The sequence below is a fragment of the Oreochromis aureus genome, linkage group 14, assembly GCF_013358895.1.
Source record: "Oreochromis aureus strain Israel breed Guangdong linkage group 14, ZZ_aureus, whole genome shotgun sequence".
NCBI lineage: Eukaryota > Metazoa > Chordata > Actinopteri > Cichliformes > Cichlidae > Oreochromis > Oreochromis aureus.
Genome location: NC_052955.1, coordinates 9,636,584 through 9,662,476, shown reverse-complemented (window position 1 = coordinate 9,662,476; position 25,893 = coordinate 9,636,584). Strand labels below are relative to the sequence as shown.

Sequence of the window (25,893 nt, the reverse complement as noted above, 5' to 3'; positions counted from 1 at the left end):
TGACCGGAAGTTTTTCCCTATCTTCTCATTGGCTTGACAGGTGTGGAGCTCCCAGTCCTGGATTTGATGCCGTCCTTCGGCCAGTAGACTTCTGGCGGTCACACGCCGCACGTTTTTTTTCTTGCTTTTTTTAATCCGCCGGTACAATGTGGTTGTTGATGAGCTCGGGACCATCTTAAAGAGCACCTTCCTCTGATCCACATGACAGGTGGATCATATAGATCTATCGCATGTGCGGAGAGGGAAGTTTACCTCCACCGACCCGAGGCTAGAGGCGGATAATACCACGGCAGTTTATACGGTAAGTGATTTTGGCAGGGAGGCTGTGCAGTTATTGACACGGATTACGAGAAAGCTGTTTATGAATTGCAAATAAGTTGGTTACATTTTTGTTATTAATGCAATTCAGTATTTAAACTTTAGGCTGGTATACATCAGTTGCACATATATCAATAGAAACTTTGATTTGGACTAAAAGTTGTAGCTCCCCGATACAGAACAAGCCCGGTACCCCACCCATTATTAAATATAATATAATCTAGTAATATAGTTAAATACGGGGCTCATTTAAAAGCTTGGGGAATTAATTGAATTGCAGGTTACTGTCCAGAGATTTCATCTGTCTGCCTTTGAATATATTAACTTGTTATTTACTGCACATTTTACTAATGAGGAGGTCTGGTAGAATAAACCTCAAGATCTCTGCCCACATGTTCACGCTGGCATGCTTCACGGTTAAACCTGCTCTCCTTGGGCTCCCTCTGCTCAGCCGTCGCAGGCTTGTCTGTTCATACAGTCCTAACACCACTACATCACATAAAAGCACAGTGGAGGTCTGAGCTTGTTAACACGGCCTAGGAACGCATATTTAAAGTCACATATTCGCAGAATAGTGTACTCAGTGGCAAATGTTGTACGCTGTGGATCATGTATGATGAAAATATCTAAGTTAATGTCTAAGTTATTGATTACTTACAGAATCTGTGTACAAAAAATGACTAAAGTAATGGCTGATTTTTACCTTTATCCCCTGAATGCCCTGCACCCAGGACAGATCTGTGCACCAGACGTTTTCATCTGATTTAATTTTAGTTCCCATTGTCATTCAGAGGTAGAGCTCTGAGCCTGCCCAGCTGCTGGTTACATAATGTCAGCTGAGGACTGCCACAGTTTAGTGAGCAGAGGGGGAAACTCGAGCGGAATTGAGCACAGACAACACAGAATGAGGCCAGATTACTGCGTTACATAAGGGATGTTTTACTTCCACTTGGCTGAGATGATGCAGATGATGGTGGTCCAGAAATAGGTCTGAGCAAAGGATGCTGCATACAATATATTTACAAACGGTGGAGTGAAGATAAGCTTGTTAATGCACAGAGAATGCTCTGATTGTCAGGTCATAAAGAGAGATATTTGTATTTCATGTAGTGCAAGTCGGGCTTTGTTACTAATATCCTGTGGTAAATGTTTCCAGTAATTTTCATTGTGTGGACACTAAATGGGCAATAGTCTGTATTACATTCAAGGACATACCTAATGCCTTTTGAAAGAAATGGATCCCAAATGTCTGGTGGCTTTCCTCCCTTTTAACCTTAACAAAGCATCCTGTGGGACTGCATGGTTCAGTAGGTTGCAGTGGTCTGAATTACATCTATTAATGTTAATTTCTTTGTAGACAGACAGTCTGTACATGCTTCTGTTGACTGTCCAACCTGAAGTGATAGAAGATTAAGTGGGTTGAAATTTTGTATTGTGCAATGAAGTTACAGATAAACCTCAAAAGTAAACCCATATTTGCTGTGCACGTTGATTTTACGTCATATGTTAGCAGTGAATTTCTGCTGGGATACATTATCACTGCCAGCTCTCATCTATCGCAGCCGATTGAAAACAACTCTTATCTCCCATCTCCGTGTCACACAGAGCGGAAAGTCTTTGTCACATTGCTCAGTACAGGGGGAAAATGAGAAGAGTCTTATGGCACACACAGTCAGTGATTTCAAAGCAGATAATTTGCAAGCAAAAAAGCCAATATTCAGCACTGATTTAACGATCACTTGTTGGTTAATAGTAGTGTGGGTACAAAATATGTTGAAAACAGTTAAAAACAGAGACATCTTCTTTTCTGCTGGCCTTGTCAGGAATCAGCCATTTAATTTTTTTTGCCTTTGAAAGTGTATTTCAATTGTTGATCCGAGACTTAATGAATCCATTTAGGAATTTAAATGGGTATTTGTGGAGAATAGTAGAGTTAGTGTTCCTAGTTGAGGTCAGCCGTATGTTAACAGTATAAGTATGCAACAAATCATGGGCTAAATTTATCCAGGATAAGATTTTTAAGGACAGGGGGGGGTTGAAAGTGTATAATTATTACAGTTTAATTAATTTATTCAGCATTACAAACATGCAGTTTTGTACACATGTACTTCTAAAATCTCCTTGAAGTCAACATGTGATCGAAACTGTTTAGTGTGGGTTCGCTTTGCATGAAATTAATTAAACCACGACACAATAATCAGAAAGATCAAATAAGAACTCTGAATAGCCAGATATTCTTGTCCAGTTCTTTTTGTGGCATATTTTTATCCCCTTCTGTACCTTAATGGAGTGCACAATCTTTCACAGCTATCACAGCACGATGTAACACAGTGGATCATGAATGTTAAAGATGACGAAAACAAGGTGAAACAAAAAGATCCAAAAGAGTTGAATTCATGCCAGAGTCATTGTTTTGGATTTCATTAGTTTTTATGGGTGTGCCTAATAAAGTGGCCAGTGGGGTTAGTGCTTGAGGGAGCCAAAGCAGCAGCACTGCAGGAGCTGTGGGCTGCATCCTAATAAACTGGGATGACTGCAGTGGGAGCTGTGAATAACACAAACGTCACAATTATACAATCCCTGAAATTTTCCATTGAGTTTGAAACTCTAGAGCGTGTCCCTGAAGTTTACATAATGTCGACATTACATACAAATATGCTTGAAAAGAAAACAATAGAAATGTGGGCAACAATGTCCTGTTGTTGTCAAGGTGGTTGCTGTGAGCTGTAGATTTGGGGTTTGCCGCATTGTGTTCATATATATATAAAAACTCAAAGTGGCAGAGTCATTATCCAAACACTAGATGGCCTGAATTTATATAAATATTGTCCAAGAAACTACAACGTAGTAAAAGCATAAGATAGCCAGGCCAAATACTGATAGTATTTATTTTTGTTTGTTGGTTTACTACACTTTGCTCATAAAAGCTAATTTATTAAAAGTATTCATTGCACTATTTTTAAAGTTATCACTTATGATGTAGTTCCAAACCAAATATAATATTGGATCCTGTGAGTACAATATTGTGCATGAAAAGGAAAGTACCCACAATTGTGCATCAACCTAAGCTATAACATATTGATATTCAGTACTGCAGTGCTGTCAGTGCTTTATTTCCATGGAAATTTAAAGTCTTTCTCAGGATTTATGAAGGTCACATTAGGGAAATGTACATCTTACAACAAAAGCTAAAGCTCAGACCTTCCCCTGCATGTGACAGTGAAAGAAATGCTGCGATATATAAACCCCAACAGCAGCATAATGCTTACTTACAGAGTGTGAAGGAATCGATGAAAATCGCTCACTCAAACATGATTCATGTTTGTTTTGCATCCTGTTACTGACACAAAAGTGATTTATGTGTTGACCTTTTGATTCGCCGTTACTGTAAAACCAATTTCTCACAGCTGCTGTGGACATGGACCTGCTAAGAGCTTGGTGAGATGAGGTGTGCCTATTTGCGGTGACTTGGTTAGTTAATTTATATCCCGTAGTCTGTGTTTTTCTGCAGTTACAGACTCAAAGTGACAAATTATACCTGACTTGTATTGGATGGATGTGAGAGAGTGCACTGATGCAGCTGGTACTTGAAGTACAAAGCAGAGGGTCTGATATTAAATTACCACCTGACAGATGTTTGAGTGTGTCCGCTGATTATGGTTTTGAGCTGACCTTGTGGGACCTTGACGAGCATGCAGAGGGGGTCTCCACTGTGCTGTTTCCATTTAACAAGTCCACACTATCACAATATTTTCTTTTTCATAGTGAAATTAACAGTTTAATGGAAATAACCAAAAAGACTCTCTTCTCCTCGCAGTCATGATGCTCTGAGGCCACTGCATGAGGCCGCCTGGGCGAACATGATGGAGGAGGCTGCCAGCCAGCTTGAAAGAGATCATGTACACAATGTCTACGACAAGATTGCTCCATATTTCAACGACAGCCGCTATAAAGCCTGGCCGAAGGTACGGCAGTTCCTCCTGGAACTGCAGCCTGGGAGCATCGTTGCTGACATTGGTGGGTCTCCAGCAGTAATGTGATCCTGAAAGTCCAATTACAGCTGGCTTATATTTTTTGTGTTATGTTGTAGCTGACTGTCTTGTCTTTCCAGGTTGTGGTAATGGTAAGTATCTCCACATCAACAAGGACGTGTTCAAGCTGGGGTGTGACGTTTGTCGCCCCCTGGTGGATTTTGCCTGGAGCCAAGGACATGAGGTCCAGATGTGTGATGGGCTGCATTTGCCTTACAGAGACAGCTGCTTTGATGCTGTGCTCTCTATTGCAGGTAATGGTCAGAACTATAAGCAGTTATTAAAGATGAGATAAGAGGCTTTAAAAAAAAAAAAAATTCACTCAGTAACAGATCACTCCCTTCGTATGCATGAGCTCAAACGTCGCAGCCGTCATCTGCCTCAAATTAAGTTAACACATATAATGATAAACATCATATTACCACAAACTTGCGTTGCCAAGCCAACAGTGTGAAAAATAATTATTGTGTCCTACCAAAAAAAAAAGTGTAATTAGGTCCAAACCGAACAGCTGCACTATTAATTTATCTTGCATTATACACACAGTGTACATGACACCTCATATATCCATGCTTAATGCTGACAAATTCATGTTTTTGTCACAGTCATTCATCATCTGTCCACCAAAGAGCGTCGTATTCGAGCAATAAAGGAGATGGCTCGCACTCTGCGAGTGGGTGGACGCATTATGATCTACGTGTGGGCCATGGAGCAGAAACGTCGTAAATTTGAGAAACAGGACATCTTTGTTCCTTGGAACCCGAATCCTCAATTCCTTCCAGGCCTCAACAAACCGAGGAGGAGAACCACAGCACAGAGTGTGAGCGAAGCCATAGACAACACTGAAAAGCACAGGAAGGTTAGAAGCACATCCTCTGTGGCAGACGAAGAAGATCTCGGTCGCACTACGCCACAGCAGAGGACACACAAACTGTGGTTCTTCTCCAGGTCTCTTGATTCTGTGTTCGACTTCGGGAGCTTGGGGATCTCCCGTTCATCCTCCAGAGACATGAGCACTTTATCTTCACCCACAGGTGAAAATGAGGGGAACAAGTTCAACCTGAGTGGGAGAGGACGAGGGCTTATCAAGCAAGTCTCAAGTTTCTTTTCTCCTCCATCTGTGATTGGATCAGAAGAGGATGTCTTCGTCACAGAGCAGCACAAGGGACCGAATAATTCTGGAGGCAATGGCACCACTAACAACAGCAGCCCAGTGTCTTTAGTCCAGGAGTGTGGCTCTCTGGCTCTACCAGATCTAGTCTCCTTGCAGGGGGAGGACCTAAAGCAGTCTGAAGATGAAAGAGATGGAGGGCTGCTGGGAGAAGAGCTGCAGGAAAGCACACAGAGTCCTCAGGGGAGTGAAGGGCAGGTGGAAGACTCCTGCCTGAGGTACTACCATGTCTTCAGGGAGGGAGAGCTGGCAGAGCTGATAGAGAATCATGTCGAAGAGCTTCATGTGAAACACACCTACTTTGATCACGCCAATTGGTGTGTGGTGGCAGAGAAAATTCAGGTATGGAAAATATGACCGGAACTTGTCATATTTGAGTTCACTTTGCATCGCCTCTGCCTCAAGTTTTAGCACTGAATTCCACATGTGAGAATAATGACATTCTTTTCATTTAAATGTGCAAATGTAGCCATTGTTGAAGGCCTAGGTAACACTAACATTCTCCAGTGCTGTAATTCTCTCGTGAACTGTTTAAAAATTAGATTTTTATCCATGTATTTATTTATTTATTTTAATCTGGAACCAGCTATATGTCAGACCTTTTGGAAAGCAGCAAACAGATATTTTATGGAAGTGTTCAACAGTGGCCGTTACTGTATGTTGTACCAGATTTTTTTTTTTTTTTTTAACTATTTATTCTTTTTCAATAAATCTACAGTGTGTCTTTTAGAGTCAGTGTTTTGTTATTTAACCCTAGTGGGCTGCATCACAGCTATTGATTTGTATTTTAAAAGAACATTTCTTCTCTTTGTGCTTTAAATACCAGCAAAAGAGAAATGTACAAAGCTACAGTATACTCTTCCCTCTGCTGTTATCTTTTAATATATTGATTTCAGTAGAGAATTCTTTCTTTCTTTGTGTCTGCCCGTTTTAAAATCGCATGCTCCTTATCTCTCATTAAAAGGAGCCAAATTTGCAGCTAGTATCAGCTGTGGACTTCTTGGTAACGCTTCCTGTGAAACTGCTCGTGCGTACTTTTTCATTGCACTCTCATACAAGTTTAAAATTGTGCAGAATCTCTTCCAAAACATTAGTGCCATTTTCTTGTTGTTTTACTCTACAAGTGTTCCAGACAACATGTCGCCAGTGGGCGTGTCTGTGTGTGCGCCTTTGATGTTGATATTTGCAATAGTGGCATTGTGTCTTGTAACAATTTGGTATGTCTCAGCAAATCAGAAAACTGCCTCATGTACTGTGAATAAACATTGCACTCTATCACAAGTATATCGCTGCTTGATGTCAGTGAATGACATAAGAATAGGTGAGACTTGAAAGACTGTTTATATCCATTGTGGTGCATTTCTTTATCTGTATAGTTTTTGTGGACCAACTAGGTTTGTCTTAAAAGTGGCAAATGTCTTATGTGAGCTGATGTAAATACTTTTTGTTTTTTTTATTAAATTTGTTTTTGTTCATGGGTGTTGTGTTGCTTTTACTCCCATTAACAACAAAGATCTGTTCATGTACATTTATTTCCAGAATATTTAATTGTCACACAGGTACAATTTGGTAAATGGTAAGCTAAAAGTCTTTATAGCCAACTTACACATACTATACTAGAATCATCACCAACATCCAAATGAAAGCCTTTTTATTTGACTTGTGAGGATTTTTAAATAATTCTTTCACATATAGTTATGTGAAAAAGATTTCCATAGGACTCTATGCAGTCTATACAGTAACTTAATTATTTTACTGTATGACTGTATTGGTCTCTCACATTGTAGTGAAATCCTGGCCCACTCTTCTTTCTAATATTGCTTCAGTTCCATTAATGTTTAATGGCATTTATTTATGCACAGCTCTTAAGAGCCACACCACACTAGCATTTAAATCTAGTCTGGGTCACTATAAAACCTGATCTTTTCCTTTTCAGACATTTTATTGTAGATCAAGGTCGACTCAATGACCACAAGGTGCCCACATCCTGTGGATACAAAACAAACCCAAATCATTACCCCTCCACCACCGTGCTTGACAGCTGATATGTGGTCTTTGCATTGGCATGCTGCGTTTGGTACCTAAACATGGTGCTGTCCATTATGGACAGATATCTCTACTTTAGTCTCATCTGTCCAGAGGACATTGTTGCAAGTTTATTTAGATGCAGCTTTGCAAATCAATTTTTTTTTTCTAATTGCATTGGAATGTAAACATTTCCAAAACTACCCGAGGCTTGTAAAGTTTGCAGCTCTTAGTTTTTTATGCCAAAAACAAAAAAAAAAAAAATCCTCCCTGAGAGTTGCATTGTCTAACCTTTGAGTGAATTTTGTGGAATTCCCACTCCTGGTAAGATTGTGGCATTAACACGGAGCTGAACGCTCCAGACCAGCAAACTAACAGAAACTCTGCTTTTGTGTTTTTGACCAATTAATCAAGAGCATTTGATAAGCAGCACCTCTTGATTCCTATATAAGCAGTTTTTCCACAGGACTGTATTGAGTTCCATGAAAACCTTCTTTTTCACATGAATGTAAAAATATGTTGTTATGGTGGCTGTGATGTTCCTACAACAATATAATTGTAGTTACAAGACCATCATTGCAACAAACCAAAAATGAGTGAAATAATAAGTTCTAATATGTGATCGCGTAAGATGTATCACTCCTACAGTTAACCTTAACTGTGTACATTAAATAAATATGCCAAAGTAACTGAAGTACTGGTCAGTTTCTAATACATTTTTGTAACTTTCCCAATGACCATGGCATTGACTCTCAAATATCAGCTACCCACTGAGGATCCTCTTGATTAGGGAGAGAAGTTTTACATACCACACTCCCTCCAAACCTGAAACATGAATAGCAAGATTATAATGAGAACTCTTTTTTTGAACTAATCATTTATGTACATGGAAGACTTGTTTGTCCAATTTTATCTGCTGTGTTTCATTTACCTGAGTTGCTGCTCTGTGGACGATAGAGTGTCTGAGTGCCAGTCTATCGATGTCTCTCGAGTATCCTCCACCAATAACAGCAGCGATAGGGACACCTCTTTTCACCACAGTCTTCAGCACAAACAAATCTCTCTGATAGAGCCCTACGAGACACTTAAAGTCATTCAAAAAGTCTGTAAAGCTGGGCATACACTGTGTGATTTTTTCAGTCGCGTTATTCAGCTTCTGCTCAAACTGCACGATTGACTTGCAGGGGTTAGAAGTTCGCAGGTCACGATGCAGGGTCTCACACTATACGGCCCGATGCTCTGATGCGACCTGAGTGCTCACACTGTGCGTCCATATCATGAAGGTTATAACAGAAATTCTGTCGCTCGCTCTCCCTTTCTCTCCCTCTGTCTCCCTTTCACTCACACAGACACGCACACCACCACCATCAACTTTGCTAAATTGCTAATGAAAAACATTGATCAGGCAGCTGTGATTGAGCAGCAGTGTAGATCCAACTATTTTCACGGTTGTTGTGGTCGTGATCATTTTGTGAGGCCACATCGAAAAGGCTCGGATGAGTTCTACAAGTTGTGCCTCCATCGCTTGTGTCCAGATCACACGCTGCACTACCGCGCTACTCCGTCTTTTTCACCGACATTTATGTGTTTGCGCGTGCGCAGTGTGAGCGGCTGCGGTGACACCCTCACGACGGTCGGGAGGATTTCAAACATGTTTGAAATCCTCCGATCGGGAGGATTTCAAACCTGTTTGAAATCCTCCCGACCAAGCGATTGATGATCGGGAGCTGGTCGTGAGGTGTTAATCGCTTCTCGTTACCCCACGTATACTACACGATGCACGACGCACGATGAAGGCCAAACTCAGGCCGATCACCAAAACGGTCGCACGACTCAAAAATCGGTTCAAAATGGGCCAAAAATCGCACAGTGTAAGCCCAGCATAAGTGATTTGAAGGTAAAAACACCTGGGTGTAAAAGAGAATGGCTCACCTTGGTCTGTCAGGCGAAGCCTTCCGAGTTCATCTTCCCAGTGAGGATCAACCCCTGCGTCATACAAAACCAGGTCTGGGCAAAAGGTTTCCAGCAGCCAGGGAAGGTGGGCTTCAACTGTTGGGTACACCATCAGACATATTAGTGAGTTTTCAAAAGCATCTTCAATGAAAATCATCTTAACGTACAGAGAAAAACAGTAGTTTCAAAACCAGCAAGGACAAAAACAATGTATAAAAACCTCACAATTCTCACAAATTGAAAACAGTAGTGCTAGAATTGCAATTCAGTGATTAGATATTTATTAATATGGAAAGTATCTACATACCTGTGGAGAGGTAATCCTTGTCCTCCAGCCCATCCTCCACACTGATATCTAGGTCGCTCTGTTGTTTACGGAGTGGGAAGTTTTTCCCACAGTGCACTGAGAATGTAAACACAGAAGGCTCCTCTTTAAAGATGAAAGCAGTGCCATCACCCTGTAGGAAGTTTGACACATGAAAAAAAGTTTCGTTTCTCAACAAAGACAAATGCTAATCCACAACAGAGACTAGTGTACTCCACCTGATGAACATCTAGATCCACAATGAGAACTTTGCGTTTAGTCGGAGAATTGTCCATCATGTATTTGGCTGCAACTGCAAGATCATTGAGGAGACAAAACCCCGAACCATAGCTGGGAAAAGCATGATGAGTTCCTCCTGCTGTGCTGCAAGCCAGACCCCTCTGCAGAGCGACTTCAGCAGCTAGAACAGTCCCGCCTGGCAATGAGAGAGAACGTTAACAGCAAACATAATGCAAACTTTCCGGGTCACGTGCACGTCATGCATTTCTCTCACCTGTTTCATATCGACAGCGCCTTACTATGCCTTCACTCCAGGGAAAGCCTGTCCTCCTTTGCTCTTGCTCACTTATTTTCCCATTTATGAAGTTGTCCAGGTAGTCCTCGGTGTGCACACAGCTCAGTAAATCCTTAGAGGCAATTTCAGGGACCCACACCTACTGTAAGAAAGGAAAAAGCACATCAACAGGAAAATGTGCTTTCCAATAAATACTACTACTACTTTTATTAGCAGCAGTGATATTCACTATTAGTTGATCTTGTTATATTTAGTAATTGGATGTCTGTAAATCATAAAAAGTCCAAGTGTTTTGTCGAAAAAAACAATGCTTGTAGTGACACACATGCAGGAAAAACGTATTATCTGTCATTTATTATCAAATAACCGATTACACTCACAGGCAGACATCATAAAAGTGTCTCGCTCACCTGTTTCTCTGTAATGACCTGATCTCTGAGCAAACACTGTAAAACCCGGGGAAACTTGCCCATTGGAAACCTATGATTGGGTGCGAGGTCACACACATACTTGCTGTGATGAACTACTGGAAGTGCGCTAGATTCGTGTCTCACCTGCGAGATGAAAAAGGTGAGTTTTATAATGCACCCACTGCGGCGTTCAAGGGAAAAAAAATACTTCACTTTGTTTAAATCATCAGACAAACTTCTTACTAGTTCAGCATGGAAGCACCTGCAGGAGGTGAGAGCTTCACCAATCAACCACGCGACTTTGGAGCGAGGTCCTTTAGAAAACAGTCGCTTTATGCAGGTCATTTCTCAGACGGGAAGCGCTGAATGACAGTCGCTTACTTAAGACGGGAGAATGCTACATTATACACAGTTACGATGTTATGAAACGAGACAGGAAGTCCATGAAGTGTCCCGTCTGTACTGTGTAACGGGATGCTTGGCTGTTACAGCGCCTCCTCAATCTACTGCTGCCATCTTCTGTTATGGAGTGCAAATAACTTTCTGTGCTGGTGTCACGGTTTCTTTCTACTGCTTTGTTTTCTACTATAGTACAACTTGATGGTGAGTATTTTTTTTTTAACCAGTTGTATTCTATTTACACGTATATACTATTTCAGTATTATGCAAACATTTTGAACCACCGCTTAATGTTTTATCATTTGCTAGGATAATGTGTGCAGGAGAATAACCACCTTTATTCTTAAACACAGTCTGAACTCTCTCGGTAATATAAGTAGTCTTCACAAATAGCGGTCCAGGTTTACTGAAGGACATTTTAAATTTTTTTTTTTTTAGTTGGCTGGTTTTTGTTCTATTTTCTATCAACATGACCCCACACTGCTTTAATAATGTTGAGGAGAAGCCATTCCATCACTGATAGTGATCCATTATGTGTTTTTCTATCCAGGTGTGCTTTTACTGCATTAGGATTGTGCTTAGAACGATTGTCATGCTGAAATGTACTTCTGATGACTGTAAACACTCATTGTTTTACCTCTCTCATTTGGGTTCATCACTCAATAAGAGCTGCCGTCACTGATTTTCAGTCCAGTCCATTTGTTGGGTAATTTAGCATACCTCAGCCTTTTCTCCCTGTTTCCCTTCCTTAATAATGCCTTCTTGATAACCATCCTTCCACTCAGACCATTTATGATGAAGCTTCAGCAAACAGTAAATGGATCGACTGAAGGACCAAATGTGTTTCTCAATATCTCTCATGTCCTGTATCAAGTCTTATTGTTTCATATTTCTTAAGGACATGACTTGCAGATACTGTTCATCTGGTGGGGATAGTTTTTTTAGGCCTGCTACTTTTTTCTGCTCTCCACTTGTCCAGTTTCTTCATTTTTAAGGACACACTAAACAGGATGTGTCCTTAAAATACTATTTAAGTCCTGTCAGACTGTTTTATCTTTGTTATTTTTCATAGATTCAACTAAAGAAATGGAATCGGTGTTTATGTGACAGGCTGCGCATAACAAAAAATATTTAATTTAAAATTGGTTCTCTAAAATTATCTGCTATGTGAGGAAAAAAACACTGGTTTATCCCTTAAATTAGGCACCTCTTTCTCAAATCAGTGTGATCAACAAACAAACAAACACACAAAAACGTTCCTCTGAAAATGGGTGAAAAAGCAAAACTTTGAAAAACCTTCAGAAAGCCTCAGGAACTATTGCTTAAAACCAATTAAAAAAAACAAAACAAGAAAGCCAGACTCCTTGGAAACAAAATATTAAGAAAGAGGGGTGGAACAAGATTTTTGTACTGTCGTGTGCCTATGTATATGGGTTATTAATGTAACATGCATGTTTCTGTTTAAAATAATTAAATTAAGTACTTCTAAGAACTTAGTGTAGAAATAATATATATATAATTTAAAACTTCAGGTAGGCAAGTACAATTTCCATTTCAGTCATCACAACCAAGCTAAAACTAGAAAAAGCATTAAATGTTTCTAAAACTCTTTATTTTCTTTTATTTGCTTAAGGGTTCATATGAGTAAAGGTCAGTATTGCAGGCCATTCAAAGCCATGTGAAAACAAGTTTTTTGTTTGTTGTTGAGGGAACCATGATGTTACCACATCTGGCTCAAATCCACATCTTGTTCTCCTGATGTTGTAGTTTAGTCGTCATCCAGTGAGCAGCATCTGCTGAAGTAAGCTGCTCAGATTCCTGAGTTAGGGTCAGAAAACAGATGGATTGGCTTGGCCAAAGCTGAATACACATTCTTTATGTGGCTGACTGAATGCCATCTGCTGAAAAAACTAAACAAAAACGTGAGTCTGTTATATCCTGTTTTTTAACATACAAACCTTTTTTGATCAAACATAAGTTTTTAGTTTTCTACCCACTCACTGCTCCTCCTTTCTACTATATTTCCATATAACGGCAGGGGTAATTGTTTTGTTTCAACTTCCTCTCCGATGTTTATCTGTACCCTGACCATCTTTAGGCAATCCTCCTGTGTCCTCCTTTGTTCCCACTGTCAGCTCCATGTCAGCACGCCGTGAACTGAGGTGGTTAATCATAGTGAGAGAGTATCATTTATGGTGTCACAGCAAAATCATGTCAGAGCCTGAGAGATTTACTGTCTTCACTCCCACATGTTCCAGTTAAAAGTTGCAAAAGGGCTCTGTGGCAAGTAAAGTATTACAAATTTCTTTCTTTTTATAGATGTAAAATGTGATAATTTAGCTAAAAAAATACTACAGTGTTCTTGTCACTGTACTGTCGTGGATTTGAGCTGCTTTTGTGTCTGGTTTTACCTCTCTGGCTGTCTGTCTTACATTGCTTGCAGGCAGCTCAGGGCACCGTCTGGCAGACTGCTGGCTCTTCATGAATATGTGTGTGTGTGTTAGAGAGAGAGAATTGTCTGGCTGATTGGGGTTAGCACAGCCCCCTGAGAGTGGCTACTGTGCTCACTGATAGATAAGAAATAAGACGAGCATGCTGGCCTCAGGTGCAGAGGGGAAATCTCTTCATAATAGAGAGAGGAGATTAGAGAGGTAAAATCAATCACTGACTTCATTCCCGTTAACAGGCATTTCGAATAGAGAGAGATGAAGGTGGCTGTTCTTAATTGAAAGACTCCGATATATCTTGACAGAGGGATTGTGCTGGCAATAAAGGTTATATTAATTTATTATGGCGGATTTTCTTTTGCTTTTGCTTTTGCTTCGGTGTTTTGCTAAATTTCATCTCGTCATTGTAAAGACCATGTGCTCAGTCTTTTATGACAAATCACTTGTACATGTGCTGCATGAGTGTTCCAGGCATCCAGTGATTTCTATTAATTTCCCTACAGTATCAAAAATCTACTAGCATATTTGCTGAATTTTCTATTTGCTGTGAGGTGCAGAATGAGTAGAATTCTGGGATTTTCAGTTATTTATTATTTTCATGGTCACTTTGATCCTGAAGATTTATTTTTATGTGTTTCTATTTTATTTAGAGCTTTTTGTGTGTTGTACTGGAGTACTGGGGGGAGCCCAGTCAGAAGCACCCAGTTCGACCTATACAGTTTTAATGAGTTCATAATGGCCTCGGGTCCTAATTTAAAGTATTGCTCACTCTCAGGAAGCAGAGGCACTCTAGCAGACACTGGGAAAGAGACTGTTTTCAATTATTAATGTGGACTGTACAGAGATGAAAGCTGCAATTTGTAAAGAAAAGCATATATTTTGAGCAGCTGGAGCTTTTCAGTATCGAGTTTGCATGTTCTGCCTGTGCCTGTGTGGGTTTTCTCCGGGCACTTCGAATTCCTCCCTCAGTCCAGGGACATCCATGTTAGGTTAACTGGTAATGGAGGAATGGATGGATTGAGTATATGTTTTCATTTTACACAACATGCAATTGTTTTTAGCTTCTCTGATATGTAATTGCTGCTTAAATAATAAACATTATTTGTTATTTGCTGTGTGTTATTAGGATGAGGGCTAACAGTCCAAATATTCAGTTTACTGTAAGGAGGACTAAGAAAACAGTAAATAATCACATTTAAGCAACTAAAATCAGGATAAATAAAGAATTTTCTCATTTGATTCTTTAATTCTTTTTCATTTTCAGGTTTATTTTTTTTTTGTTGGGCACTGTAATCATGCGAAGTGGACCAACATGCAATAAAACATAAATTACATTTAAAAAACATGTTAAAATACTGCACACTTGATATTTACTGTGATTTATTTTAGTTCTAAAACAAGTTCTGGATTGCTGAAGACCAAGAAGACTGTAACAGCACTGACAATGCATCAAATACTGCAGTGTATTACTTTGAAAATCCATCCATCCCCACTATCATATTCAGGTTTACCAGGGTCGAGGGGTTGAAACCTGTCATACAGCGAGAGAGAGTGAGAGAAAATGAGAACCACATTGTGAAGTATGATATCCATGACTTAGATCAGATGTTAGAGTGTGCAAACACACTTCTGTAGTTCTGCAGTATTTTTCACAAGTGAAGCAGAAAGCAGAGTTGACACGCAGCTGTGAGCTGCAGTCTGCTTCAGTGCAGCTGTTTTCAAGGCTTGCAGCTCCTGCATCTCATTGCCAGCAGCAACAAAGAAAGAAGCTGACAACTGCTGGCCTTTGATCTGTTTTTCTCTTTCTCTCATCAGGCAAAATAAGAGCAGGTTGACTTAAGTAAGAAAGCCTTTCTTCCTCATTGTGGCATAAGTTACAATATGTTCCTTGCTTTGAAAGCAAGGTTGGTTTTTTCAACTAAAAAAACAAAACAAAACAAAAAATGTCCCCCGAATAACATTTATTATACACAAATGCATGATCAATTTTATTCTGCACGCAATGTGTTTTTAACCAAATGAATAACCCTATCATCTCCAAATAGCCCTGTCATCTTGGCATGTATTTTCATGTTCCTTTAAGCAGCAAACGTGCTAGTTGCCTAACCCCAGGAGGGGAGTGTGTGGTGCAGTGTTTGCATCAGACACTGGATTTGAACATACCTGTCAATTACACAACAATCACAACATCAAGCCCACAAACCCCTCTGTGCGCACCCTCCACCCCTCAACTCGGAGCGGAAAGAATTCTTTGGTAGATTGCGAGCGCTTGTAGAGCATGTTGCAGCAGGCGAGAGCAGGAGTGGTTATTGGATTGAATTAATTTGTAGCTGCTGTTTCTGTATGATATTGACGGCCTGTTGCTCGGTCCCTCCGAGGCAATCCTCAGGTCACACGAAAAGTATAATGGACTGACTCCTCATCCAGTCATGTGTTCCTATAATCACATACATCCAGGTGAGGCAGGGTGTGTTTGGGCTGTGGTATAATTTTCTGTCGTTTCACCCAGTGTTTACATTTTTCCGTTCATTATCTTCTCAGTATTCCCTGGCATCGCTCATTGTTTGGGAATGTCCTTACAGCTGTTACCCTGACTAATTCTTTCTGTGTGGCTCTCCTTTGTTAAGCATGCTGCCCATATGTGTTGTCAGAGCTGTTGTGCGTGAGCCAATGAGCCAAGATTTCATGAAATGGAGCATAGCCAAAAATATAGACACACAAATATTTGCCAGCGGGGTTACAGTTGAGGTGTGAATGGAAAAGCTCTTGATTTTGAAGTCTCAGCTTTTCAACTTAAGTGGAAAAGATTTGATCAATGCAACAATCTACTGGTCACTAAATCTGAATATTTAACTCTATTTTAAGATAGATATAAGAAGAGAATAGTCTCTGTTGCTGTTTTATCAGCAAAAAAAAGCTTAAGCAACTAACAACACAGGATAACATCTGCTATCACACACTGATGGCCCTCATGGGGGCATTTCAAGAACAGCTGTTCTAATTCATTCAAGAGAGTGTGTTTTATGTCAGAGGGGTGGCTTTAAGATCCGGGATCTGCTGATGTTGCCCTTTTTTTTTTAATGAACTCCAAAATACTGATGAAATATGAGAGCTACTTTCAGCTCCCTTATTTCCATATTTGAGTTGGCAGATTTTCTTTTTTTTTAATGGTGGATGCCTTTCCTAACACAACTCCAGTTGGATTTATGTCTTCTCTCAGGACTGAGTCAATGCTATTTTGATTGCAAAGCAAACATGTAAACTGCAACACTACTGATGAAATATGAGTTTTTATTGTAATAAAAGGATACTCATCCCCAGAGAAGTTGGTAAGCTGTTCACGTGCACATTAAAGTCTTTAACCCTCACCTCACCCGTCAGGCTTCATCATGCATGCTGTCACCTGCTTAGTGAAAACATAAATTTCTCCTCTAAAATGGTTATTACGTTTGATTTCTATAATTATCCAATTTGTTCCCTGTAGCTCTTGTGTTTTGCTTTTTTTATAGCTGGTATTTTAAAAATTATCTCACAGTTATCCACATCTTAGTTTTTCTTAGATCAATTCAGGATAAAATGTGCAATTAACACTACTGTCAATATATTCCCATTCAAATTGTGAGCACACCCCCATGCTTTTATCAGTCTTTGGAGGCTATAATTCAAATCTGATCAGGAGGGGAAAAAACAGTCTGAAAACTGGGCTCCTTATTATCTCTGCACAGCTTTTACGGGGTAGAGCTAAAGTGTAGCTTCATGTGATAATGCAGAACATCTGCCCATGTTCTTTGGTATGCTGTGAATCTGTAGGGGAGTCAGAAAGCAGCAGAGATATTGTGTCAGACTGCGGTATCGCTGGAATGTTTTCTAATGATGTTTGTGTTTTATATTGTATCTGTCTGTTGCCACAGCTCCGTACAGTTTGCGTTGCATAAAATGCGTACAACAGCAATGCTTTATGTTATCAGTGTTGCAGAAGCAGATAAATTATTAATTTTCCATACTGATGCTGTTAGTGTTTCCTGTCTCTTGATCTGTGTAGCAATAGGACATTTCATTGCTGGCAGGCAAACCTACCACCATACAGCCACATGTTTCAACAACACAGCTGGCTCCATTTTCTTTCCCTCACTTTAATCTCACTAAACAATGTGAAGATCACAGCATCTTCAGAGTGTCTGTCTCATCTTGACAGCCATGTTGATATCGCTGATAAGGGGAAGAGAGAGAGAAGAGACAGCAAGTGAATGTGTTTCACCTCATACAGTGTAAATCATCCTCACAAGTCATAAATCTCTCAATATCTTGACATCACTACGTGTATATCATTGTTACGTGTGAAAATATAATTACAGGTGATGTTTGTACCTGTGATCCATAAACAGTTCTCTATATATTTCGTGTTAACTCCAAAAAGTAGAAATAACTACATTTAATTAGTTCTAAAATGATCATGAAAAGTTTGAAAGTAAAAAATAGATCATTCAAACTCCCATGTGCAGCATGTAAAGGATATTTATTTGGAGTTTTTATTTAGTAAATATAAATGGATATAAAAAAATGTTATTGCTTTTTAGCACTATGGGGTTTGGATGACTCTTTTGACAGTTTTTTCACATGACTGTGTGAACTCAAAGGCAAATCTTTACCCCAGAAAGATCTTCCAAAACCTTAGATTTGTCAGACTGTAATGTTTCTAAAAGAGAGAACAGAAAAACAGAGTGATCATGAACTCCTCCAGTTTCAGTCTCTTAAACATCCAGCTGAAGTGAGTGATGAACAGATTGGTAATCTGTCTCTCTGATTGCTCTGTAAATCTGCCAGAAGTATCAGTAATATCCTTTTTCACTCACATTTGCTTCTTTCTGGAGGGTTTGGCACGTAACGCCTCCGCCTGCTGCCTTGGTGGAATTCCTGCCATCTCGAGTAGTTTGCTTTGCAAGCCTGACACATCCCTCCCCAGACCTGTCTTGACATAGTTGTCATAGCAGTGATCTGCAGTGGGAAGCCTTGTCTTGTTTCCACTTTAACAAGCTCTGCGTATGATTGCGGGTCCAAAAGTTGCACTTAGCTTTGGTACTAAACAGTTGAATGTTTCTGGAACCACTAGAATGAAGAAAAAAGAAACTCCAATGGCTACACGGGCCAAAAACATGACTTCTTGGACTTGTTAGTATAAAATCACTCAAGTGCAACAATTCTTTGAATTTAAAAGCCTAGTCAAATTAAATGAATTTTCATTGGCTAAAGTCATAAATTGCCTTAAACAATCGGAGTTCTGCCTTGACATCCAGATGGTAGGATCAGAATTCTTTGCAACCAAGATGAAAGCTTGGATCCATCCTGCCTTGTATCAGCAGTTTAGGCTTCTGCTGCTGTAATGGTGTGGGAGATATTTTCTTGGCACCTCAGTGCCAAATGAGCATCATTTAAACACCACAGCCTACCTGATTATTGCCAGTCCCTTTATAACCACAGTGTGACCATCTTCTGATGGCTACTTCCAGCGGGATAACACAGCACATCACAAAGCTCAAATCATTTCAAACTGGTTTCTTCAATATGACAAGGAGTTCACTGGTGACTGCCACCTGATTTCAGTCCAATAGAGCAACTTTTTTTTAAAAACATACTCGGTTTTTTTTGTTTTTGTTTTTTAAGTTATGCATGCTTTTTTAAAAGCATGACCATTTTGACTGAGAGATGAATGGCCAGGTGGGTGTAGCTGCTAGCTGTGTGTTAGACCAGTGTAAAGTGACTACTGTAAATATACAAAGATATGCTCCCTTTTGTTTCCTCTCTCCTGTTTGGGATCCTGATTCTGACTTTCATTCTAGGTTAGCGTATGAGATCTATCTGACTGTTCTCTCTTCCACTGGCCTTGGACTGTTCACCTGCTCTGATGGGCCTCTCCCCGTTCCTCTTACTTATTCTTTCCTGGATAGATAGCACATATTCTGCTTCATAGTTACACTTGTCTGTTTCAGCTGTATGTACTCAACCAAGACAAGAATATCAAAAAATTTCATTTTTATGAATCAACTTGACAACCACATGTGACCCAGAAATAAGCTATTGTTGTTTTGACCTATTATTATTACCAAACAAGCTTTAAGACTTTTCATGGAGAGATTTATTGGGCTATACTACTTCCCTTTTATGATAACTTTCAAACACCAAAGCTCTTGTGTGCCTCCTGTAACCTTTCCACGTAAGCATTCAGACAGTAGAGGAAATATAAACAGATAAACACATCAAGGACATCAGGAATGTCATGACTGAACAAAAGATCATGAACATGAAAACTCTGCACTCATGTACCCTATCTTAAAGGTCAAAAAGCAGATTTCAATACATATTCAACAAATGCTGTGTTAAGTATTCCTAAATATACTGGAAGCTTTTGCATTCATTTGCAGTCCAGTTTATTTAGCTGAAAATTTTTAGAGGAATCTTTTTAACTTGCTTGTTAAGTCACTTAACACTGACCTATGGATTGTTCAAGCGTAAAATACACACCTAACTCAAACTGTGAACGGCGCAGGAAGAAGGCTGAAGACAATTGGGAAAAGAGGAATAAAGAGCAGGAGGAAGCTCTCAACACTGCTGAGGGAAGATGACAGCCACAGGCTGAATGCAAAGTATGTTATGAATGAGGGAAGCATTTTCTTCCCTCAGGCCAGAGGTCAGCTTGAGTCCAAATGCTTTTTATTTATGTAGAAGTGGTTTCACACATTATTCCTGAAAATTAAAGAAAAGAGACAATTGTTATAAACTTATAAAATCAAGCATAATTTTACTTAAAATTTCTTCTAGAGGCAGTATAAAATAAAATAAAATAAATATACATCAATTAAAAACTATGAAGACCCTTAGGGACTTTCTTTGAACAGACTTTTAAAAAATATTTTCTATACATGGAATAATATAACTAATGTAACTCAGTTATTTGGCATTTCCCAAAGGTGCCATTAAGAATAATGTATTTATGTTTTATAATGTGAATATTACACAGATTAGTACGATGTGGTATCCATGTAAACCAAACAGTCAGTGTTTACTTGTAAATGAAAACTTGAGGAAGCATGCTTCCTTTTCAGCATCTGAATCTTCCGTTTCAATCTTCTCACAAAGATATCATCTTAATCTGTGATTACCTGCTCCAGCCTGATTCCCAGGGTGAATGACTTGAAAGCATTCTTTCCCATCACAGTGTTTCAAAGCTGAACACAGACAGTTCAGCCAGTGAACTCAGCCGTTCCCCAGAGGTTGTTTTTGAAGTCTTGAAACCATTTCACGTTGTTATTTTACAGTACCAACTACTGTTGGTCCCTTTACTCTGCACACCCACCTCCATCTCCTTTCTCCTCCCCTTTCACCTCCCAGCAACTACACATTCTCCCTGCTCATATGCATATTCTGAGTCGTAGTTGCTGGAAGCTGATCAGTCCCCCCCCCAAATCCCAGAGAAAAGCATGAGGAGGAGGAGGGGGTGATGGCAGGCTTGCCAGAAGAAGTCTATGTGAACATGTGTGCCGCTTTGAGGGGCTGTCCAACTCTCTCTCTCTCTGTTTTTACAGGAACCAGGCTTGCTGTTTCTGTCTTGCCATGATTTCAGTGACACTGTTTAGGAAACACAGACAACTCTTTTCTACTCAGCAGGTAAGAGTCACCTTCCATGTGCTTATGAGTGAAGAAACCACGATAACTGTTAATTTCTCTCTTTGCTAATAATGCTTAGCTGAGTTTGTGTGTTACGCTGTATGTTGTTTCTAAGTATGTTGAACTATTCAGGACCTTTTTTATCGCCTTAATCATCCCCCAAAGGTCTTTACACTTGTGTAGATAGTCTTGCCATGTCAGTGAACACACTAAGTCTGTTTTCACTCTGTGACTTCTTCTCTTCATTTAAATCAGCCCGGCATTCATCGGAGGATAATGAGACCTTCTTTTCAAGGAAACACTCTTTTAAAAAAAAAAAAAAAAAAAAAAAGAGCATTTCCTTGAAAGGCACCCTAATCCTCTGTACACTCCACATTTACCATGTAGGGACAGGTTGTACTGCAGACCCTATACAGAGTTTTGTAACCTATTATATAACACTGCCATATGGCTTTGCAAATGCATATGTCTAGTATTGTCTTTCCAGTTAGGGTTTGTCCTTGTCTGAGAATGCCTTATCTGCTTGTTTTCCAAAGTGCATGTGTGCATGTGTGTTTGTGTATGACTGTGTGTCAAGTGTCTCAAGGCCATGTAAAGGCGTTGCCAACTGCTGCTTTCTCAGAGAAACAGCGTAGACCCACATGGGCTAAATTACACAAATTAACTTTCAAAATACACGTAAATACATGTACCTAAATGATGATCTTCTAGATAAACGTTTGGGCTTGCATTGACACTGTGACTTGTTTTGCTTTTAAAACATGCTGATTAGAAACAGCAGGTCTCCTGTAGGTTATGTTTATTTTGGAATCGTCCTGGATCATCTGAAAAAATGTCATTTGACTTAATGAGATGACAAACTTGTTTGGTGGCAAAATAAGGAAATTGTTTGTTTTTCCGGGTACACTTCAAATGTCTCGGGCTTGTCTAAGGTGCGTTTTAAAGAAGGGCTTAATGAAGGGGTGACATCCACGGACATCCTCTGCCCTGATGAATGGTGGAGTGTGTAATAAATCACCAACTGTGGAGGAGCAGTCAGATTCCTCTGTGCAGTGATGTCACCACTATTGGGTGTGAAACAGATCCAGACTTGAACAGCCCAGCATGAGCCAGATGTTGAGTTTAGTTTCACTCCACGCTCTTGGCTGGATGGCATGTACTCAGAGCCGTTCAAAGCTAGATTTAGAGGCCTTATATTACACATGTATAGGGTATAGTGAGGCTGTGGTAATTACAGGACACAGAGACATACGGAAACACACTAAGAAGTATATATCATCTCGTTTTACGTGTACTGTGATCTGTGATCTTGTTCTTTTTCACGTGAATTACAAATGATCTGTCTGTTTGTTTCAGGTTCATTTGCTTCACGGTTTGAGAGTCTTGGATGAAAAATGGCCGTCCGATATATCAAGCTCAAGTACTTGTGGATTTATGCTTTGAATTATGAAATACTATAAAATACAACAAAAATGGAGGTCACATCGGAGGTGAATTTGGAGAATCATCAGTCTTGGACAGTTTTAGGATTGCACAAAGTGACCTTTTTCACAAAAGACTCATCTATAGAATATGCTGCTATCTCAACTAATGACTCACTGGAGCGCAGAGGAGATGATTTTTGTTCTAAAGCCCAAAGCTCACTCTTGGAGCGAAGTGGGGATATAGCCACAAATGAAAAGGCTTTTGTTTGTGCTGTTCAGAAAAACATTCAATCTGTGAAGACTGTGTGCTTTCTGGAGACTGAAGAAAAGTCAGTCATCCCTAGGGAAGCATCTCCAGACACAGCTCAGCTTCTTGAATCGAAACTTATTTCACTCAGGACGAATCAGAACTGCTGTGGTAACTTTTCACCTCCTCCTCCTGAATCAGAAGACCAGTCAAGCAAAGCTGTTCAAAATCATCCTGATGAGACGCTGGATTTTAACTGTGAATATTTGAAAATAGACCGCAAAAACTTTGACCCAGTCGCCCTTAATCGGAACTCCATTCCTACCACTGAGGTCCCTGCAGCTATTCCCGAGTGTGGCTTGAGAGTCCTGGATTTGCCGCACATTGTGAAACACAAACAGAGCTCCATTACCTTCTCAGACTACACCTGCCCTCCGACAGGCAACAGTTATGCTTTTGTAAATGAGAGCTCTGACGACGGAGGCTCATCACAGGAAGGTGAGCAGGAGGACGATGATGGTCATCATGACGGCGACAATGACGACGACGACGATGACGATGTGTTCCCAGAGCTACCTCACGGTCGAGATCTCCTTGTCTATCATAGACAGAGGAACGCAGGCAAAGAGAAAGAGAAAAAGAAACTTTGCATGAGCTCGCGAGCAGGAAATGATCACACACTGAGCTGTGGTTATGAAGCAGAGGGGGAAACCAGCAGTGAGAAGGTATGCTTAATAATATTCTCTTTTGCCCTTCAATTTTAGTATTAATCAATTAATAACCCCTTGCCATGAAAATGGAAGTTATTTTTAGATGCACAACCTCACAAATAAAATATCTGCTTACTGAGCAACAGAAAAGAAACTGGTAATGAAGTGGAAATCTACAACAGCAGATGCTGCCACAGAACTGTTTTCTCCTGCCACATAAAGCAGCACCAACAGCACTCATAAATGACACGTGATATTTATTTTAGATGTCCCCTACAAACCTCCCACCGCAAAACTTTATATTTAACAGATGAAATAACTCAATACAAGAGATAATGTAAGAAGACCCTGCACTTGAGTTTAGCTCATGTGAAATGTTTTCCCACGTGTGCTAAAGCTGGTGAATTATGTCATAAATTCACACAAGATTTCTTGGAGGCAAATAAAATAAAGTGTTTTAGAGCATGATATCTTAAGAAGAGGGAAACGATATACTGATAACACAGGTACAGTTCAGTGTCTGAATTCATGATTTGTCTGTTTTCTTTAGAAAAGTAAAAGTTGACACTGAGAGATAAAACAGAGTTGCTACAAGTGTGTGGGAGTACACAGACTCCACATTGGTACTGATGTACAAAGCTGTTTGCAGTTCTGTTTCCTTGCACTACATCAGAAGGCAGCAACATTTCAGTAGGCCATACTGGCACCGAACTTAGCAGTCCATTACTGAGCTTTCTGCCTCATCTTTGTCTGAGGCAATCACTAATCTTTATTGCCCTTTTAAAATCTTATATGCACATTCGTCTTATAATCCATTAAATATGTGTTCCACTACAGCTGAGGATATCGTATCCAATTGCACATAGCTGTCATGTTTTTTGAACAGTCTGTACATAATAGTGCACATCTGAGCAGGGCAGAGTAAAGTGCATGTCGACTTCTCTGTCTGTTGGTTGGGGAAGATGTCGTAATGCCAGCTTTATGTGCAGAATGATACTCTGCCCTGAATAGGTTGTTTTGGAGAAGAGTTGAGGAATGCAGGGAATCCAGGGAGTCTGTTGTAAATATTATTAAAGGACAGCAACAAACGTTTCTTGTGCTGTCACACGACAAACCGTGTTATCTTATGGCAGGCTGTTATGTGAGGGTTACTGTAAGCAAAGCAAGGCGTGTAAAAGTTGTTTGTGAAGTTTTAAGGAACTAGTGTGTGGATAACTTTTCTTTCTGTGAGCGTGCTTGAATCTCATAGCGTGTTATTAGAAGGGGGAGCCAGTAGGAAAATATATCAAAAAATGAATCCATAAGTGAATAAACTAAAATAAAAAGTAGCAAACTTCAGCGTAGCAATATAAATTAGTTAACTAATTAATTACTTAACTTGTAGTTATTGTTATTTGCTTCATCTCTCAGCGTCATCCTGTCTGATTTTATTCTCTTTTCTGGGTTGGCTCCAGACCTCTGATTGAATAATTTAAATATGTAATTGCAGAAGATCAGAGCTGCACAGTCAAGTTGGTTTTGACTGTAGTAGTGCACATATCTTTCTTTAAAGTCTCTGGAAGTGAAAGATTATTTCTGAAATAGCGCACACAGTTGCAGTAGTTAACATGAACCATATGAGGGCACCATTTGCATAAAGTTAACACTCTGTGGTATCTTCACAACTCCCCCTTTACTTCAACTCATTTAGCTCAAATGTAAGTAAAAGAATCATGCACTTCTTAAACTATCTTTCCTGCTCTACAGATATGGCTGTGGCTGTGTTCATGGGGTATTTTTGCAACACAGGATAGTAGGAATGTAATTTATTCCTCCAAGCAGCCAGGTAGCCGTTGCCCTTTCGCATGACCGGCTGCTACATTTGGATACCTCCATGGTGATCTCTGGCACTCTCTGTGGGTGGCGTAGACTAGGCAGCCAGCCCAGAGCTCACACACTTAACTCCTCATTTCCATGTCAAAGCCAGTATGTTGGGGTTTACAATGTGGCCAATTTGCGCTGATAAAGTTATAGTCAGCTCACATCTTGTTGTGCCCGGATGATGGCATTGATGCATTTATCTAAAGGATTGACTCATACCAGCGCAGTTGCTATGGTGTAGAGGATTCACACAATTGCCAGGGCAGGATTGAGGGTAAAGGCATGACGAGATGAATCAAGGGTAGTGTCTCACTTGAGCATCAAGTCCTCACTGGAATTTGTCTCATTCCAAGTAGAAGTGCCCACATTCCTGAGCAGCACCTTGTGGGGATGTCAC

At 40.0% G+C, this 25,893-nt stretch overlaps 3 protein-coding genes across 5 annotated transcripts in view; 2 read left to right on the top strand and 1 right to left on the bottom strand.

Annotated features, from left to right (window-relative positions):
- Positions 1-6,970, top strand: trmt9b (tRNA methyltransferase 9B). The gene is made up of 4 exons (XM_031727735.2): positions 1-301; positions 4,136-4,335; positions 4,430-4,603; positions 4,955-6,970. The coding sequence occupies exons 2-4, from the start codon at positions 4,179-4,181 to the stop codon at positions 5,875-5,877; spliced, it is 1,254 nt and encodes a 417-aa protein (XP_031583595.1). The 5' UTR covers positions 1-301; positions 4,136-4,178; the 3' UTR covers positions 5,878-6,970.
- A 64-nt stretch (positions 6,971-7,034) lies between these two features.
- Positions 7,035-11,196, bottom strand: hdac12 (histone deacetylase 12). Of its 2 annotated transcripts, none has more exons than XM_031727734.2 (8): positions 10,991-11,196; positions 10,748-10,891; positions 10,317-10,476; positions 10,042-10,238; positions 9,806-9,956; positions 9,478-9,594; positions 8,477-8,619; positions 7,035-8,370 (listed from the first exon to the last, which is right to left on the bottom strand). In XM_031727734.2, the coding sequence occupies exons 1-8, from the start codon at positions 11,090-11,092 to the stop codon at positions 8,347-8,349; spliced, it is 1,038 nt and encodes a 345-aa protein (XP_031583594.2). In that variant the 5' UTR covers positions 11,093-11,196; the 3' UTR covers positions 7,035-8,346. The 2 variants fall into 2 exon arrangements, with proteins under 2 accessions (XP_031583594.2, XP_039454283.1); XM_039598349.1 differs by having other exon boundaries at positions 11,010-11,148.
- Positions 11,197-21,108: 9,912 nt separating this feature from the next.
- Positions 21,109-25,893, top strand: part of stard13b (StAR-related lipid transfer (START) domain containing 13b) — a 60,919-nt gene continuing 56,134 nt past the window's right edge. Inside the window, exons 1-2 of one of the 2 annotated variants that reach the window (XM_031727768.2) lie at positions 21,109-21,255; positions 22,612-23,651. In XM_031727768.2, coding sequence (XP_031583628.2) covers positions 22,728-23,651 — 924 coding nt within the window. In that variant the 5' untranslated portion in view covers positions 21,109-21,255; positions 22,612-22,727. Of the gene's footprint in view, positions 21,256-22,396; positions 22,524-22,611; positions 23,652-25,893 lie in introns of those variants that run through there. The other variant, XM_039597997.1, reaches the window with a different exon arrangement.